At 46.3% G+C, this 16,538-nt stretch overlaps 1 protein-coding gene across 1 annotated transcript in view; it reads left to right on the top strand.

The window, feature by feature from the left end:
* The window catches only part of LOC308311841 (voltage-dependent T-type calcium channel subunit alpha-1I-like), a gene marked incomplete at both ends in the record, with an annotated part of 172,535 nt that overhangs the window by 140,141 nt on the left and 15,856 nt on the right, over positions 1 to 16,538 (top strand). Inside the window, 4 exon segments of the mRNA XM_080758617.1 lie at positions 251 to 372; positions 1,190 to 1,622; positions 2,957 to 3,036; positions 15,264 to 15,404. Coding sequence (XP_080614743.1) covers positions 251 to 372; positions 1,190 to 1,622; positions 2,957 to 3,036; positions 15,264 to 15,404 — 776 coding nt within the window.

Below are 16,538 nucleotides of genomic sequence, written 5' to 3'. Positions count from 1 at the left end.
AGTGAAATGCAGCTGTCACTGATAGGTCCCGGTCATTTTCTGATTTCTCCAGCATAGTACTTCCGCATCTTAATTACGCATACTCCCTGCCTTATATGGGCCGAAGTCCACACACATAGGCCTATGTGTGTGTCGGACAAAGCCAGGCTAGAAAAATGTAACCCTCCGCCGCCACCATCTTTGGAAACAGAACATTTCACCGCTCCCTGCAGATTAATTTGCCCTTATTTTGTTTGCTTCCCAATCGCAGTGTGCAACGCAGACTACCCGTGCGAGGGCATGAGTCGTCACGCCACCTTCGAGAACTTTGGCATGGCCTTCCTCACCCTGTTCCAGGTGTCCACCGGTGACAACTGGAACGGAATCATGAAGGTAAACACATCTTAGGACCAGTTATAGGGGCGGCGGATCTACAAGCAGATCTACAAGCTCATAGCGCGCCACCGAGTGGCACGCTACGAGCTTGTATAGGTCTTCTATTTTTGTAAAAAATTGTGAAAATGTGTCACAAATCTTTGAATATATATTCTTTCAGAAGACGTTTCTTTTTTATTTCGACGTCAGGCCTGAATGGGTTAACTTGAGTAGTAGTATTTATGAGATTTAACCCATTCCGGGAGGGAACACCTTTTGGCGTTATAGCACTATGTTATGCTTTATAGCTATTGAAAAATAGCAGATCTACAAGCTCATAGCGCGCCACCGAGTGGCGCGCTACGAGCTTGTAGGTCTGCTATTTTTGAAGAACCGTGAAAAGTGACATGAAAGCGCTTGAGAACGACTGACATAGAAAAACGTAGCTTTTTCAAGAAAACAGTCAGGATTTAGAAGACATTTGCAGAATCGTTCCCAGGTCAGAATGGGTTAACCCATTCTGAACGGGCACCCATTTTGGTGTTAGCATCATGTTATGCTTCATCTATTGAAAAACAGCAGATCTACAAGCTCATAGCGCGCCACCGAGTGGCGCGCTACGAGCTTGTAGGTCTGCTATTTTTGAAAAATCGAAGAACGACTGTGACATTTTTTAGAATCTGATCTCAGGTCAGAATGGGTTCATCAGACCCGTGTGTGTCCGGTGGAAACCTCGTATGAATCTGATCTCAGGTCAGAATGGGTTAATTATAATAATAATATTCTATTCTGTGTGTGTCGTCCCCCCCCCCTCCCCACCCACCTCTCCAACCAGGACACGCTGAGGGAGTGCCCGCCGGGCCTGGCGCCCAGCGACTACGGCTGCAGCCCGGGCCTGCAGTTCATCTCGCCCATGTACTTCGTGTCCTTCGTGCTCACCGCCCAGTTCGTGCTCATCAACGTGGTGGTGGCCGTGCTGATGAAGCACCTGGACGACTCCAACAAGGAGGCGCAGGAGGACGCCGAGATGGACGCCGAGATCGAGCTGGAGCTCATGGCCCAGGCGGGCTCCGGCGGCGGCGGCGGCCTGGCCTGCTGCATGATGGGCGGCATCGGCGCCATCGCCGGGGCCTCGGCCACTGCCGTCGCGGCGGCGGCGGGCGTGGGAGGAGGAGGAGGAGGAGGTGGTGGAGGAGGGAGTGGCGGCGGTGGTGGTGGCGGCGGGGCTGGGGTTGTTGGAGTGACGCCGACACAAACGAGGAGAGGAGGTATTTTTTTATCCCACGATTTTGTAACCCATTTTTCACCCCTGTGTCAATCATCTAATGTGATCCTGGGCTCTATACACTACACACCCTCCACCAACCTAGTCCCCCATATATGGGGGACAAGGGGAGAGCAACGGACTTGAACGCATGCTTCCTTCATGCCTGAGTGTCCAAGTTGCTCCTTTACAACCTGACAGGGGGGAGTTTCCCTGGTTGGACGTATAGCGCGTGGAAGGAACACGTTATTCCGACCAGTTCCTTTCCCCTCCATCAGGCGCCCCCGGCTGGCCAGGGGCAGGCAGTTTAGAGACCAGGATTACTGCATGCTTTTTGTGAGGGTACCTACCCTATAGGGGACACGGGGAGAACTGCAATCTGTCGAGTGCCTACTTGCTTGTTGCACACAAGTAGGCCATAAATGGCCTACTAGCGCGCAAGCAAGAGCGTGCAAGTACTGTAGACCGCTACAAACTTTCAAATCTCAGCTTCTCTGTGAAAGAACGCTTGCAATATTGAATTTATTATAGGTTTAGCTTGAATTTATTATAGGTTTAGCTTGAAAATCACGCTTGTGTGTTATCGTCATACGTCACGTTCCGTGTTCAGCCCAATCAAGTCGTCACAAAATGTCATTCTGTCCAATCACTTTTGGCGTCTTCACTTTCCCTGCCCTCACTTTCTATCCTCAGCCAGTCAAATCATCGCTAGTATATGGGGTGATCAGCCAATCAAATCATCGTGTTTGTGTTCACACAAACAGACACAGCTGGGCATATAGCCCTCATCGTACATCATCATACATCATCTCATTCCAGCCAACGAGAATTTGCGTCCTCACCTTCGTCTTCAATGTTTGTGTTGCGCAATGTTCGTGTTTACACGAACACCCCAAATTGTCCATTCATTGTCAATGGGATTTAATGTTTGTGTGTAGGACAAAGGTTGTGCACGCACACACACACACCAAAAGCTGGACATAGGATCGCCCCTCAAAAAAAGACAAAGTGTTATAAAGAGGTGGGGGGGGGGTAGTCACTTGACTAAGGGAGGAGCCAAAGGGAGAGGAAATGGGACGTCAAGTGACTACCCCCACCTCTTTTCCACAACCTGTCTTTGTTATTGTTTTCTTGTGATGATTTGAATGTTGTTGCTGTTATTTCTCGTCACGATTATGAATTGAATACCCAGGACTTTGAATGGAAACAAGACCGCAAGGACTTTTTATTTTATTTTCGATGAAATCCTTTTAGACTAAGTGTTTGACTGTACTCTGTACTGTTTACATTTATGCCCAATAAAGTATTAAATCAAATCAATCAATCAATCAGGTGCAGGAGGAGGAGGAGGAGGAGGAGGAGGAGGAGGTCACGAGGGTCAGAGGCATCATCGACGGAGGCTGTACTCTCCCGCTCAGGTGAGTGCATGATGGGACTCGGCTTTGCTGTTTGGTGATGCGGGTCGGATGACCACTTGACTCCACCTTTTAGGTGGTCAAAGTGGTGGTTCGGAAAAGCAAGACATGGCGTCACTGAGCCGCCCGCGGTGATAAGCGAGTCACCGCTCACCACAACACATCTCAACAGAAAGCAAAGGACATGACCATCGTCTTTTAGCTGAAAACGTCTCCACCTAAAAGGTGAAAGGGTGATCGCCTGAAATGGTAGCATGCACCCACCTATAGCGTCCCTATTCTGGGACAAAAATTGCCAAACTACAAGTGTCACAACACAAGCTTGTAGATCGGCTAATATCGGCAAAGATATTTAGCATCGAGATTTTTAGGATACAGGAAGGCCCTTTTTGAAACTAGCTCCTCGCTACTCGCCCTACACACTTCCACTCGGTTTGAGCATAGATATATAAATAATAGACATCCAGTCTATCCACATCCAGTGCCGTCTCTATGATTTATATATCTATGCTCAAACCAAGTGGAAGTGTGTAGGGTGAGTGTCAAAAAGGGGGGGAAGGGGCCTAGTATAGAATAGGGCCCTTGGGGATCCGGTCAACATGGGAGTGTATAGGATTTAAGGTGGATTATAAGTCGTGATCCCCCCAGGCAGCCACTGTGCAAGAAACTAGGAAATAATAATCATTTCGGGTTTGTAATGGTGGATTCCATGCAGTCGAATGGGAATATCGGGGGATCATGGATGAAAAACGTTCTTGGTCAGCAAACATTTAATGGTTATTTCAGATTATCCGTCCAGCCTGCATGATCCCTTTTCTCTCCCAATATCCAGTACTATTTTTTTTTTTTACTTTTTACATTTGGACCTGAGATCAGTTTCTAAAAATGTCTTCTACATCCTGACAGTTTTCTGAAAAAGCTATGTTTCTATGTCAGTCGTTCTTCGATTAAAAAAAAATAGCAGACCTACAAGCGCGTAGCGTGCCACTCGGTGGCGCGCTATGAGCTTGTAGATCTGCTATTTTTCAATAGCTAAAGCATAACATAGTGCTAACACCAAAAGGGGTTAAAGTACTAAAAGAGGAACGTTTTCAAATGTATAAAATGCATATTAAAAAAAATCAATAAAAATAGCAGATCTACACATTGCGAGCTTGTAGATTGGCTATTTTCACATGGCTGAAATGTATAGGGCTAAAGTGGTTACTGTATGTTTTGTAATAATAATCAAGTAACTATAGTAACTAAAGTTATCAAATACTTTTAGTGGAGTAAAAGTACAGTATTTGCCTCTGGGGGGGGGGGGGGGGGGTGTAGTGGAGTATAGAAATAAAAGTACTGAAAATGTGAGTGTATTTGCCGTGCTATATCTTAGCCTCGCGTACTAGCCATGCTAATATCACTGCATGGATATTAGTATGGCTCATCAAACAGACTCCATTGGTTAGAGCGTTAGACCCTACAACCAATCAGACCAGCGCAGCCTGCTGCTACAGTACGTCACACGTCACACACACACACATACAGGGCTTGGATGGTTATATATAGCCTGGTATAAGCGCGCCCTATATTTGCATACTGGGCCCTGGTTGCGGTTCTATATATACACTATACTGCTGGTCCGCGAAGTATATATGCCCACAATTGGGCCGACACCATGACTCCACTCTGCATGGGGCAATGATTATATGCATTGGTCCTTGAGGGCTCTGTGGCCGCCAGAATTATCTTCGACTGCCGTTTGCAATTTTGGTCGGCCATTTGTCCATCGTCGCCTTCGTGGTGGAGCGTGGTGGTGTTCTCGGAGCGAGCAAAGGCCGCGCTGAGAACGCTGTTTCAGTCACTTTCAACTCCATTCAGATTCAAATGGCTCTCTGCGCTATACAGTATGTGCTGTGCTGTACTGCCATCATCATAATCATCAGTTCGGATGATACAGATGTGTGTGTGTGTGTGTGTCACTCTCCCCCACTTTTATTAGTATTATTAGCTTAACACGATGAGCTACTTCAAAGATCAGAGGAGGATGGTGGATCAACAGAGACATTACTATTAGTGAAACATGAAGATGATGAAAACATGCTAACAGAACCTGTAGCCAGCACCTCATCTAAACCCATAGCACTTTCCCCACCCCCTTAGATAGCAATTCTGTAGACTTAGATAGCATTTGATACAGACTTATAGCATGTTATGTAAACAGCATAAGTGCATTGTATGTAGTCATAGCACGTCATAGTACATAATGTATATCATAGTAGTATAGATGTATAGCTTATTTCATTATAGATATTCCACTGTTACTTTCTTAGCTTACGCATGTTTCATGATAAATGTTTTTATGTGATGTATTCCCCATGCTTTTTGTTCTTGCTTAATGTAAGTCGCTCTGGATTAAGAGCGTCTGCTAAATGCCTAAATTGTAAATTGTAAATTGTAACCCATTTAGGCCTGACGTCGAAATTTATAAAATGTCAGTATTTGCGCCACATTTTCATGTTTTTTCCCCCCAAAAATAGCAGACCTACAAGCTCGTAGCGCGCCACTCGGTGGCGCGCTACGAGCTTGTAGATCTGCTATTTTTCAATAGCTAAATTATAACATAATAATGTTTAAAACAACGGTGGAGTTCACATGCAGCCACATGCAGGTCGACAGTGATCCCTTCAAAGCGACTCCAGTTGTCCGATAGAATGTCCACAAATCTGCTCAAAATTGATGTACTGTCAGAAATATACTGTACACCCCCCACTAGGCCACTACGTCGCTGCATGCTCGCAAACAGACCTTCGCGGTCAAACTCGATCCAACTCGAACAGCTCAAAGTGGTTGTGAATCTGATTCTTTGTTGGCGGGACTGCAACAATGGCGTGCTGGTCTGTCTGTTGAACAGGTATACAATAGTGCTTTGGGATGATGAAACGGGCTTTTGCCTCGCCTCACAGCTAGAAGGTCCTGGGTTCGATTCCCGCTCGGGACGCTGTGGGTGCTGGCGGCGTGTTTCCTCCTCCACGTCACGTCATCAGTGCCCCATACCCGAGGCGGGGTTGGGCGAAAGGGCCTTTCTGTGTGGAGTTTGCATGTTCTCCCCGTGTCCCCTATAGGGTAGGTAAGTGGTACTCTCACAAAAAACATGCAGTAATCCTGGTCTCTAAACTGCCTCCCCCTGGCCAGCCGGGGGCGCCTGATGGAGGGGAAAGGAACTGGTTGGAATAACGTGTTCCTTCCACGCGCTACGTCCAACCAGGGAAACTCCCCCCTGTCAGGTGTAAAGGAGCAACTTGGACACTCAAGGATGAAGAAAGCATGAGTTCAAGTCCGTTGCTCTCCCACTTGTCCCCCATATATGGGGGACTAGGTTGGCGGAGGGTGTGTATAGAGCCCAGGATCACATTAGATAATTGACACAGGGGTGAAAAATGGGTCACAAAATCGTCGGATAAGAATTATGAAACAAAAAGCATGCATCAATTCCACATCCGGTTCTTGATGGTTACTTGGCTGCACATTCCCTGACAGTCAAATGAAGACCTAATATCATTTGTGCTCTGACAGGTGGCAGTGACACAGGGCCGGTGACACACACACACACACACACACACGCACACACACACACACACGCACACACACGCACACACACACTCACACTCACACAATTATTGCACCTACACAGATCTGAACAAATATTTATAGAGGCAAAAGCCTGCTGGCTGGTGGGAATGCAATTTACTTTGTTGGACGAGATTAGGAGATGGAGAGAGAAAGGGAGATAGAGAGATGGAGAAAGATAGAGAGAGAGAGAATACAGAAGGAAAGGTTAAAAAAAAAAAACTAACGGAAAAGGTACTGTATACAGAATGTTAAGAGATGCATAGAGAGACACAGGCAGGATAGAGAAAGGAGGGCGAAGAGAGAATTAAGAGACATTTCGGGCAAGAAAGAAAAGGAGAGCCGGATTAACCCCGTGAGGTGAGAGGCGAAGGCATGTTGGAGAGGACACTCTGAACGGGAACCCATTCTGGTGTTAGCATCAGGTTATGCTTTAGCTATTGAAAAATAGCAGATCTATACAAGCTCAAGACATACGTCTTGTAGGTCTGCTATTTTTGAAAAATCTAATTGAACGACTGACATTTTTAGAATCTGATCTCAGGTCAGAATGGGGTTAATCAGACCAGTGTGTGTCCAGTGGAAACCTCGTATGAATCTGATCTCAGGTCAGAATGGGTTAAAGGAGTGCACATAGAGCACTGAAGTTTGACGTCATTTTACACATCCTACCTGGTTCGTGCCCCCCCCCCCTGTTCTTAATGCGCTGTGTTCAAAAAATAAACAAACGTTCCCTGCGGTTTGACTCATTATGGACATGAAGAATCGACTGATTCGGAAAATGTTATTTGCCGTCGAATTGGTAGAATTAACGTTCGTTATAGAACCAGACTTTCAAATATGAGCGACTGACTATCGTAAATGATACCATACCAGAGCCAGTTTGTTTATTTTTGGACCACAATGTTCACGCGAGACTATTTGTAAAACCCGACGTTATTCTCCTATAGAGGAAAACTTCCGCGAACCAGGGGGGTGAACAAGTGGCGTCAGGACTTCTGTGCTCTATAGAGCGTCGCAGTCCCGCCCCCTTTCAGAACGACGAGTGGCCCAGGAAATGAATCCCAATGCATTTTGCCCATAGGCATTTCTTAAAGTATTTATTTAAAGACGGTTACGCCGCGGACAAAGCCAACTCGGATCCTGACGAATCATGACAATGAACACAATGTTTTGGGGCCGATCAAATAATTCATAAGACGAAAAACAAAACAAATAGTGTCGTCTCCTGCCTTTATTTTCTTCTTTCTAATGATTTGATCGGCCCAAAACATTGTGTTCATTGTCATGATGATTTGTCACGATCCGAGTTGGCTTTGTCCGCGGCGTAACCGTCTTGAAATAAATACTTTAAGAAAAGCCTATGGAGAAAATGCATTGGGATTCATTTCCTGGGCCGTTCTGAAAGGGGGAGGGACTGCGACGCTCTATAGCAGCGAGCTATAGAGTCTGAGCTGAATCTGTCTTGAGGGATTATAGTGACGGGCTGACTGACTGCCTGGCAGACCAACTATAAGTATACGAGAGAGAGAGAGAGTGTCACCGCCTTGCACGCCCCATGTGGCATGGTGCTGTGCGTGTTTGAGAGTGCACCTGAGCAGCTTAACTGGATGTGTGACTGATATGGAATGACTTACATCGCATTCACACCTGTAGGGAACTTTATCAATGTGTCCACTGTACGTAAAGTACACACAGTGAAATCTGATGGTGCTCAAATTATACTTTGAGTAATAGTTAGGACACAAAGTGAGGGGGATGCACGGGGTGTGTCGGGGACTGTGTGTGTGTGTGTGTGTGTGTGTGTGTGTGTGTGTGTGTGTGTGTGTGTGTGTGTGTGTGTGTGTGTGTGTGTGTGTGTGTGTGTGTGTGTGTGTGTGTGTGTGTGTGTGTGTGTGTGTGTGTGTGTGTGTGTGTGTGTGTGTGTGTGTGTGTGTGTGTGTGTGTGTGTGTGCGTGCGCGTGTATGTGTGTGTGCAATAGCAGTTGCTACAACGTTACCAACTTATTTTGTAAAGTTCCAGCTATAGTCTACATATTAATTAAACCTGGTACGTTAATAGGAGTCTCAGTAGCCCGTCTACACAAACAAACCTACCACTTTTTATCTGAGTCGGAGCCGTCGGGATTCCCAGTCCAGGTCTGTGTATACACAGAGCGAAAACTCTTTACTTTAATGCTCTCTTCTCTTGCCAAAACATCCTACACTGCAGTGTTTTTTCAGCATTTCGATGAATGTCACAACAAAGGCCATACTTGTGATAAGCCAAGGGCTTCTATCTCTTCATTAGACCACGTTTTTCCACGGGACATCTTCGTAATAATGCCTTCTCCTTCCTCCTCGTGTGCCAAATCCCACAATGGCACATTGTTTGGTGAATCATCCCCTTAGGATGCAATTGCATTCACGCCTGCGGTGACCCCCGTTGTTTTTTTGGCCATCTAGAATGAGTTTGTTTGATCCGCACCAGAATTGGAATGAGCATTCACACCTGTCTGTGATGAGCATTAATGAGCATTCACAGTACCTGTCTTTCCAACAACACGCAGCGGGACTCATTTTAATCGCAGTATAAACATCCTGGTGTGAACGTGAGTCTGTGTGACCTAACTGACTGACTGACTTACTTACTATATATATTTTTTACTTAAATTTTTATCCCACGATTTTGTAACCCAGTTTTATTTTCACCCAGTGCCAATTATCTAATGTAATCCTGGGCGCTACACTTCCTCTGCCAACCTGGGGGGGTGCAGCGGACTGTCCTCATGCCTCCTTCTATGCATGAGGAGTCCAAGCTGCTTCTTTTCACCCGACAGAGGGGAATTTCCCCAGCCGGACGTATAGCACGTGGAAGGGACACGTTATTCCGACCAGTTCCTTTCCCCTCCATCAGGCGCCCCGGCTGGCCAGGGGGAGGTTATAGTTTTAGAGACCAGGATTACGGCATGTTTTTGTGAGGGTATCTACCCTATAGGGGACACGGGGAGAACATGCAAACTCCACACAGAGAGGCCCTATCGCCAACCCCCGCCTCGGGTATGGGCACTGATGACGCGGAGGAGGGAAGACGCCGCCGGTGCCCACAGCGTCCCCAGCGGGAATCGAACCCAGGACCTTCTAGCTGTGAGGCGACAGCACTACCGACTGTGCCACCGTTCCCAGTGACTGACTTATACTATTATGGGAATTTCCACAGAGATCATGAGAGATTTTCATGAGAGAGAGAGAGAGAGAGAGAGAGAGAGAGAGAGAGGGGGGGGAGGGAGGGAGAGAGAGAGAGAGAGAGAGAGAGAGAGAGAGAGAGAGAGAGAGAGAGAGAGAGAGAGCGAGAGAGAGAGAGAGGCAGAGGGGGAAAGAGAGAGAGAGAGAGAGAGAGAGAGAAAGGGAGAGCGCAGCTAGTGCTGGCAGAGAGGACAGAGAGAGATGGCGTGTGGGTGGCCGGCTCAGCCACTTTCTCATTGTGCTTTATAGCTCATTGTCTGTCAGCCCTGCTGTTATTTTTAACAAGAGGGACGGACGGAGATTCTTTTCATCTGTTGTTCCGTATGTGCTCTGTTTTTAAACTTCCTCCTGATTAGCCAACAAACTGCATGCGCCACAATTATCGCGGTGATGCAATGCAGCTGGCATGTGTTTGTGGAGGGTATATATATATATATATATATATATATATATATATATATATATATACATGCACATATGTTTGTTTATAGGCTACTGTGTATACGGTATAGATTATAGCATCTGTAGTTGCCTGAAGGTGTCCAACCGAGGGTTGGCATAATATTATGAGGAATTCAAGGCTGCATGGGTGATAATTTGTTTATCCCATACAAATAGCCTTATTTATTCACAAAGACACACTTTAATAAGGTAATACATATAGATTAACCCATTTTGGGGGCGGGCCGGGAACCCCTTTTGGCGTTATAGCATTATGTTATGCTTTATAGCTATTGAAAAATAGCAGATCTACAAGCTCATAGCGCGCACACCGAGTAGCTTGTATAGGTCTGCTATTTTTGAAAAATCGAAGAACAACTGACATAGAAACATGTAGCTTTTTCAACTGTCAGGATGTAGAAGACATTTGGTCAACAGCGTGGGGTGGGAGGGAGGGAGGGAGGGAGCTGGCCAATGTTGTGAATCCTCACTCAGTCATATTCTGTGAACTGTTCACGGTCAATGTTTCCCCCCTCTGTGTTTTTGGTTCCTTAATTTGCTCCCCCCCAGATGAAATCTATCTAGTGTCTCCTTATAGCCATATACTGTACATTCTACCACACACCTCTGCAACAAGGGTTTAGAAACTTTGTCCGAGGGCCATCTTTGACATTGAATCCCTAGGAATGGAGTATTTGGAGGGTAATGGTGCTTTTTTTGGAAATCACTCTGTTGTGTACAAGTGCACAGTAGCTTCTTTTAACCCATTTTGGTGATAGCATTATGCTATGCTTTAGCTATTGAAAAAATAGCAGATCTACAAGCTCATAGCGCGCCACCGAGTGGCGCGCTACGACCTTGTAGGTCTGCTATTTTTGAAAAATCGAAGAACGACTGACACATATAGAAACATAGCTTTTTCAAGAAAACCGTCATTTTCAAACAGACATTTTTTTAGACTGCACGTCTTCTCGTTTGGATCACTCTCCGTATCTTTTTAGCCTAGTATTGAAGTAGAGCCGTTGAGACAGTTCGCTCCAGGCTGTATTGAACCTGACTATGGGGGAGGCATAGTTGACGTGCAGGTAGTCTGCAGGGTCCACAGCAGGGTGCCCATTGGATGAGAGCACCGCTGGCCGAGACGGACGGACGGACGGATGGAAGGGGCAGCAAATCAAACAAATCACTGGTATAGCACTTATCCCACCTGCTGTGGCCTGCAGGACCCCTATAACCCCTCGATCAATGAGCCTGGTTCACCCCAAGCTGGCTGCCGCGTGCGTGCGTGTGCGTGCGTGCGTGCGTGCGTGCGTGCGTGCGTGCGTGCATGCGTGCGTGCGGACTCCTAGTGTTGTACGTGTGTGGGCATTCATGCATGTCTCTTCATGAGTTGATGCGACTGTGCAGGTATGTTTCAGTGGTGGTCTGGCTATTGAATGCACTTATAACCTCCTCACATCATACCCATCGGCGTGCGTGCGTGCGTGCGTGCGTGCGTGCGTGCGTGCATGTGGACTCCTATAGTGTACGTGTGTGGGCATTCATGCGTGTCTCTTTATGAGTTGATGCGACTGTGCACGTTTCAGTGGTGGTCTGGCTATTGACTGCACTTAACCTCCTGACATCATATACCCATGCTACGGAGAGAGGGAGGGAGAGAGGGAGAGAGAGAGAGAGAGAGAGAGAGGAAGAAACATGCGGTTTGAACTCTAAACGTGCCACTGCTTGTGCTTGAGCCGTGAGCCAACACGGGCCACAGCCAGAGAAAGAGAGAGAGAGAGAGAGAGATCACTGTTTCCTTGCAGGGCTATGTCTCGGTCTGGGTGGATGGTGTGACAATGCCTGCATGGAACTGTAGGAACTGGAACAAAAATATGTTTGACTCTTTGCATGTACAGTACAAGATGTAAACAAAAAACTGCAGTTTAATTGAGGAGACACACAAAAAAAGAGATTTTCGGAGTAATAATAATGTGAAGTACAGTAAACATCTTAACCCATTTTGGGCCGGGAACCCCTTTTGGTGTGTTGCATTATGTAATGCTTTAGCTATTGAAAAATAGCAGATCTACAAGCTCATAGCGCGCCACCGAGTGGCGCGCTACGAGCTTGTAGGTCTGCTAAAACATTTTTTTATCGTGAAAAGTGTTTCATGAAAGTGTTTGAGAACGACTGACATATAGAAAAACTGCTTTTTCAAGAAAACAGTCAGGATTTAGAAGACATTTGCCCAGGTCAAAATGGGTCAAACACGGATCCAGCAGTCCAAAGCAAACCAACGTCATCTCACTCGTCTCGCTCATTCAATGCCACTACACCAGCCCGACAAAATCACAACGGTCAGCATCCGCAGTACTCTACCACCACCCGGAATTGGACAACTTGTAAATGTCTTTCATCAGGGTGTGTCTGCTATAGAAACTAGTCTAAATTGCCTGCTAGTGAGTATGAATGAAGTATAAGCAGGTGTGCTGATTATTATATACTAGAAATTGAAAATCATTATAAATAAATAAGGCTCCAACTTGAAAATAACCGCTTGGCGCTTGCTCAATAGAAGAAAAAAAAAACGAACCACTAGTTCAATAGAAATAAATAACCACTTGCTCAATAGAAAAAACTAACCACCGGCTCAAAAGGAGAAAAAAACAACACACAAACTACTCGATATTTGCTCTCTCAGCTCAGGCCTATGCTTGCATGGGCGACCTTTCATTATTTCCATTTTCTCATCGGCGTGGCTCGAGTCGATGCCGCCCCGCTGTCTCTGCGAAATCTTATACAGCAGGACTCCATTTATACTTTGGGCCTATAGCTCCTCTGTGTCTCTGAATGGGGGGGGTGATAGATTTGTTAAGCACTCCTCCTCTAGTATGGCTCCTTTAAAATAGACCATGGCTCTCTATTTATAGAAACATGCAATTAATCTTTAAAAAAAAAAAAGTTATCCTCCTCCTCCTTTGCCACCCTCAGAAGAAGTCATATCCCCCTAGCTCTCTTTGTCTCGCCTGCCACCAACAGCAGAAAATGTAACACACAGTCATAGTGGTTAGTTAAAACGCACTTGCGCGCACGCACACACACACACACACACACACACACACACACACACACACACACACACACACACACACACACACACACACACACACAATGCACAATAGAGCTGTGGGGGCAGAGAGAACGGGATGATATAAGTGGTGGCTATAGAAATGTGAATGAGAGAGAGAGTAGTGTGAGTGAGATCATAACGCACGATGAACACGGAGGCGGTGATCCTGAGGATGAGTTGCACTGCACTGCTTACATCATCATAACACACACTCACAGTTGGTAGTGCTGTCTCACAGCTAGAAGGTCCTGGGTTCGATTCCCGCTCGGGACGCATGTGGGTGCTGGCGGCGTGTTTCCTTCCTCCTCCGCGTCATCAGTGCCCGCATACGCGAAGGCGGGGTTGGCGAAAGGGCCTTTCTGTGTGGAGTTTGCATGTTCTCCCCGTGTCCCCTAGGGGTAGGTATACCCTCACAAAAAACATGCAGTAATCCTGGTCACTAAACTGCCTCCCCCTGGCCAGCCGGGGTGCCTGATGGAGGGGAAAGGAACTGGTTGGAATAACGTGTTCCTTCCCCCTGTCAGGTGTAAAGGAGCAACTTGGACACTCAGGCATGAAGGAAGCATGAGTTCAAGTCCGTTGCTCTCCCCTTGTCCCCCATATATGGGGACTATAGGTTGGTGGAGGGTGTGTAGAGCCCAGGATCACATTAGATGATTGACACAGGGGTGAAAAATGGGTTACAAAATCGTGGGATAAAAAAAACAAAAAAATACTCTGTAAGACTTCGAAAGCAGCACAGATGGGCACCGACAGGAAAGGCATAAACTTTGGGACAGATAGGTGGACGGATAATGCAAATTGTGTGTGTGTGTGTGTGTGTGTGTGTGTGTGTGTGTTAGGGGGTTGCTGAAGCACACAACAACGTTGCGGATGTTAAAGTTTTCATTGGTTTACTAATTAAAATATGACTGTGCATATCTTTACAATAGTCATCCTCTCCCCAGTCTCTCGTCTTCTTTCTCCTCGGGTTCTCTTATCTTGTCTTGTTTTGTTTTTCTTCCTTTTTGTACTTCCTTTCCTCCTTTCCTTTCCTCAGGTTAATAGAAAAAGGACGAATTAAATAAATAGATAAATGCAGATCACTCTGTTCCTTTAAAACAGCCCTGCAGATGCACCTTTCAGTAAGCCAAAGGGAGAGGAAATGATCACCTCTCTCCCTGAGACAGGAGATCACACCCCCCTCTTCTGTTCTGTTTCTCCTTCTGATGGTAAAGGCCTGGTTCACCCCTCGCTGGCTGCCTTTTACATGCCCAAGGCTGTGTGTGTGTGTGTGTGTGTGTGTGTGTGTGTGTGTGTGTGTGTGTGTGTGACACTGTGTGTGTGTGTGTGTGTGTGTGTGTGTGTGTGTGTGTGTGCGTGTGTGCGTGTGTGCGTGCGTGTGACTGTGTGCGTGCGTGTGTGTGTGTGTGTGTGTCTTCTTTTTTCTTCCACTCTGTATAGTGTGGAATAATTATATTATGTTTATGAATTGAATACATAGGACCTGAATGGAAACAGTAACACCGCAAAGGACTTGTTTTGGTGCTATCCGTTTAGACCAATTGTTTGACTGTACTCTGTTACGCTGTTTACATTTCTGGCTAATAAAGTATTCAATCAATCGATCGATCAAATAGCTGAAGATGAAGTAATTGCTTTGTGTGTGTGTGTGTGTGTGTGTGTGTGTGTGTGTGTGTGTGTGTGTGTGTGTGTGTGTGTGTGTGTGTGTGTGTGTGTGTGTGTGTGTGTGTGTGTGTGTGTGTGTGTGTGTGTGTGTGTGTGTGTGTGTGTGTGTGTGTGTGTGTGTGTGTGTGTGTGTGTGTGTGTGTGTGCGTGCGTGCGTGCGTGCGCGTGCATATAGGAGAGGCAGTGGTTAGACAGTGTGTCTCTGCTGATCAAGGACTCGATGGAGGGGGAGATGATTGACAACCTGTCCGGCTCGGTCTTCCATCATTACTGCTCTCCTCCTGTCTGCAAGGACTGCAAGAGCCACACACACCAGGTAGTCTGTCTGTCTATGTCTGTCTGTCTGTCTGTCTGTCTGTCTGTCTGTCTGTCTGTCTGTCTGTCTGTCTGTCTGTCTGTCTGTCTGTCTGTCTGTCTGTCTGTCTGTCTGTCTGTCTGTCTGTCTGTCTGTCTGTCTGTCTGTCTGTCTGTCTGTCTGTCTGTCTGTCCGTCCGTCCGTCCGTCCGTCTGTCCATGTGCATATGTCTGCACAGTATCCATCTGTCCAACATGTTCACGTGCCATGTGGGAATTAAATAATAAACATGTCCAAAACCCCAAATATGTCATGGTCTAGGCTAGTTTAATGATATTTGCAGATATATTCTGCAAATATTTACCAGAACTAACTGTGATATTGACGTGCAGATAAACATCAAGTTTTGCCGAGTTTGTCACGACATGCACCCCCGCCTGCAGACATCAAAGTTCAAATGTGTGTATCTATCTGTTTGACCGTCTGCATATTTATGTACAGTTACAGTATGAATTCTCTCTCTCTCTCTCTCTCTCTCTCTTTCAAATACGTTTACAAAAATGCGTAACACGCATGCATGCACGCACGCACACACACACACACACACACACACACACACACTAGTATGCATACGGTATGTCACACCTTGCCTTGTCAGCCCAGAATAATTGAATCCCAGTGGGAAGGACTTCCATCAGCAGCAAATCCCTCCTCCTCTAGCCCACCTGCATGCTAACACACACGACCACATGTTCAGATGGTTTCTGGAAAGAAACGCAAAGGATGGATCAGATGCTGTGGTCATAGGGCCGGGAAAAGAAAATCCGTATTTTGTTTTAATTTCGCTGTAATTTTGGGGTACCCGCAGCCCCCCCAAAAGAGAGAGGCAGGCAGGCAGACAGACAGACAGACAGACAGACAACTAGTGGACATTGGCAGGGGTTTCCTCAGCTACCCCACCACACAGCGTCACTGTCTGCAGTGCAGACATGCAGAGCAGAAGCTCTCAATGTTTTTTAACCATAATGCTAAATATGCAATAACTAAACATACATCTCACTTGAATTGGATTGCAATACTTTACAATTTCAAATTATATATAAAACCACCTGTACCACACTACCTTGAGCACGTTCACCTATGTACCTATGCTAT

The sequence above is a fragment of the Protomyctophum bolini genome (assembly GCF_963924005.1).
Source record: "Protomyctophum bolini genome assembly, chromosome: 3".
NCBI lineage: Eukaryota > Metazoa > Chordata > Actinopteri > Myctophiformes > Myctophidae > Protomyctophum > Protomyctophum bolini.
The sequence above is the reverse complement of the archived record's forward strand: the minus strand, read 5'-3'. Positions and strand labels throughout refer to the sequence as shown.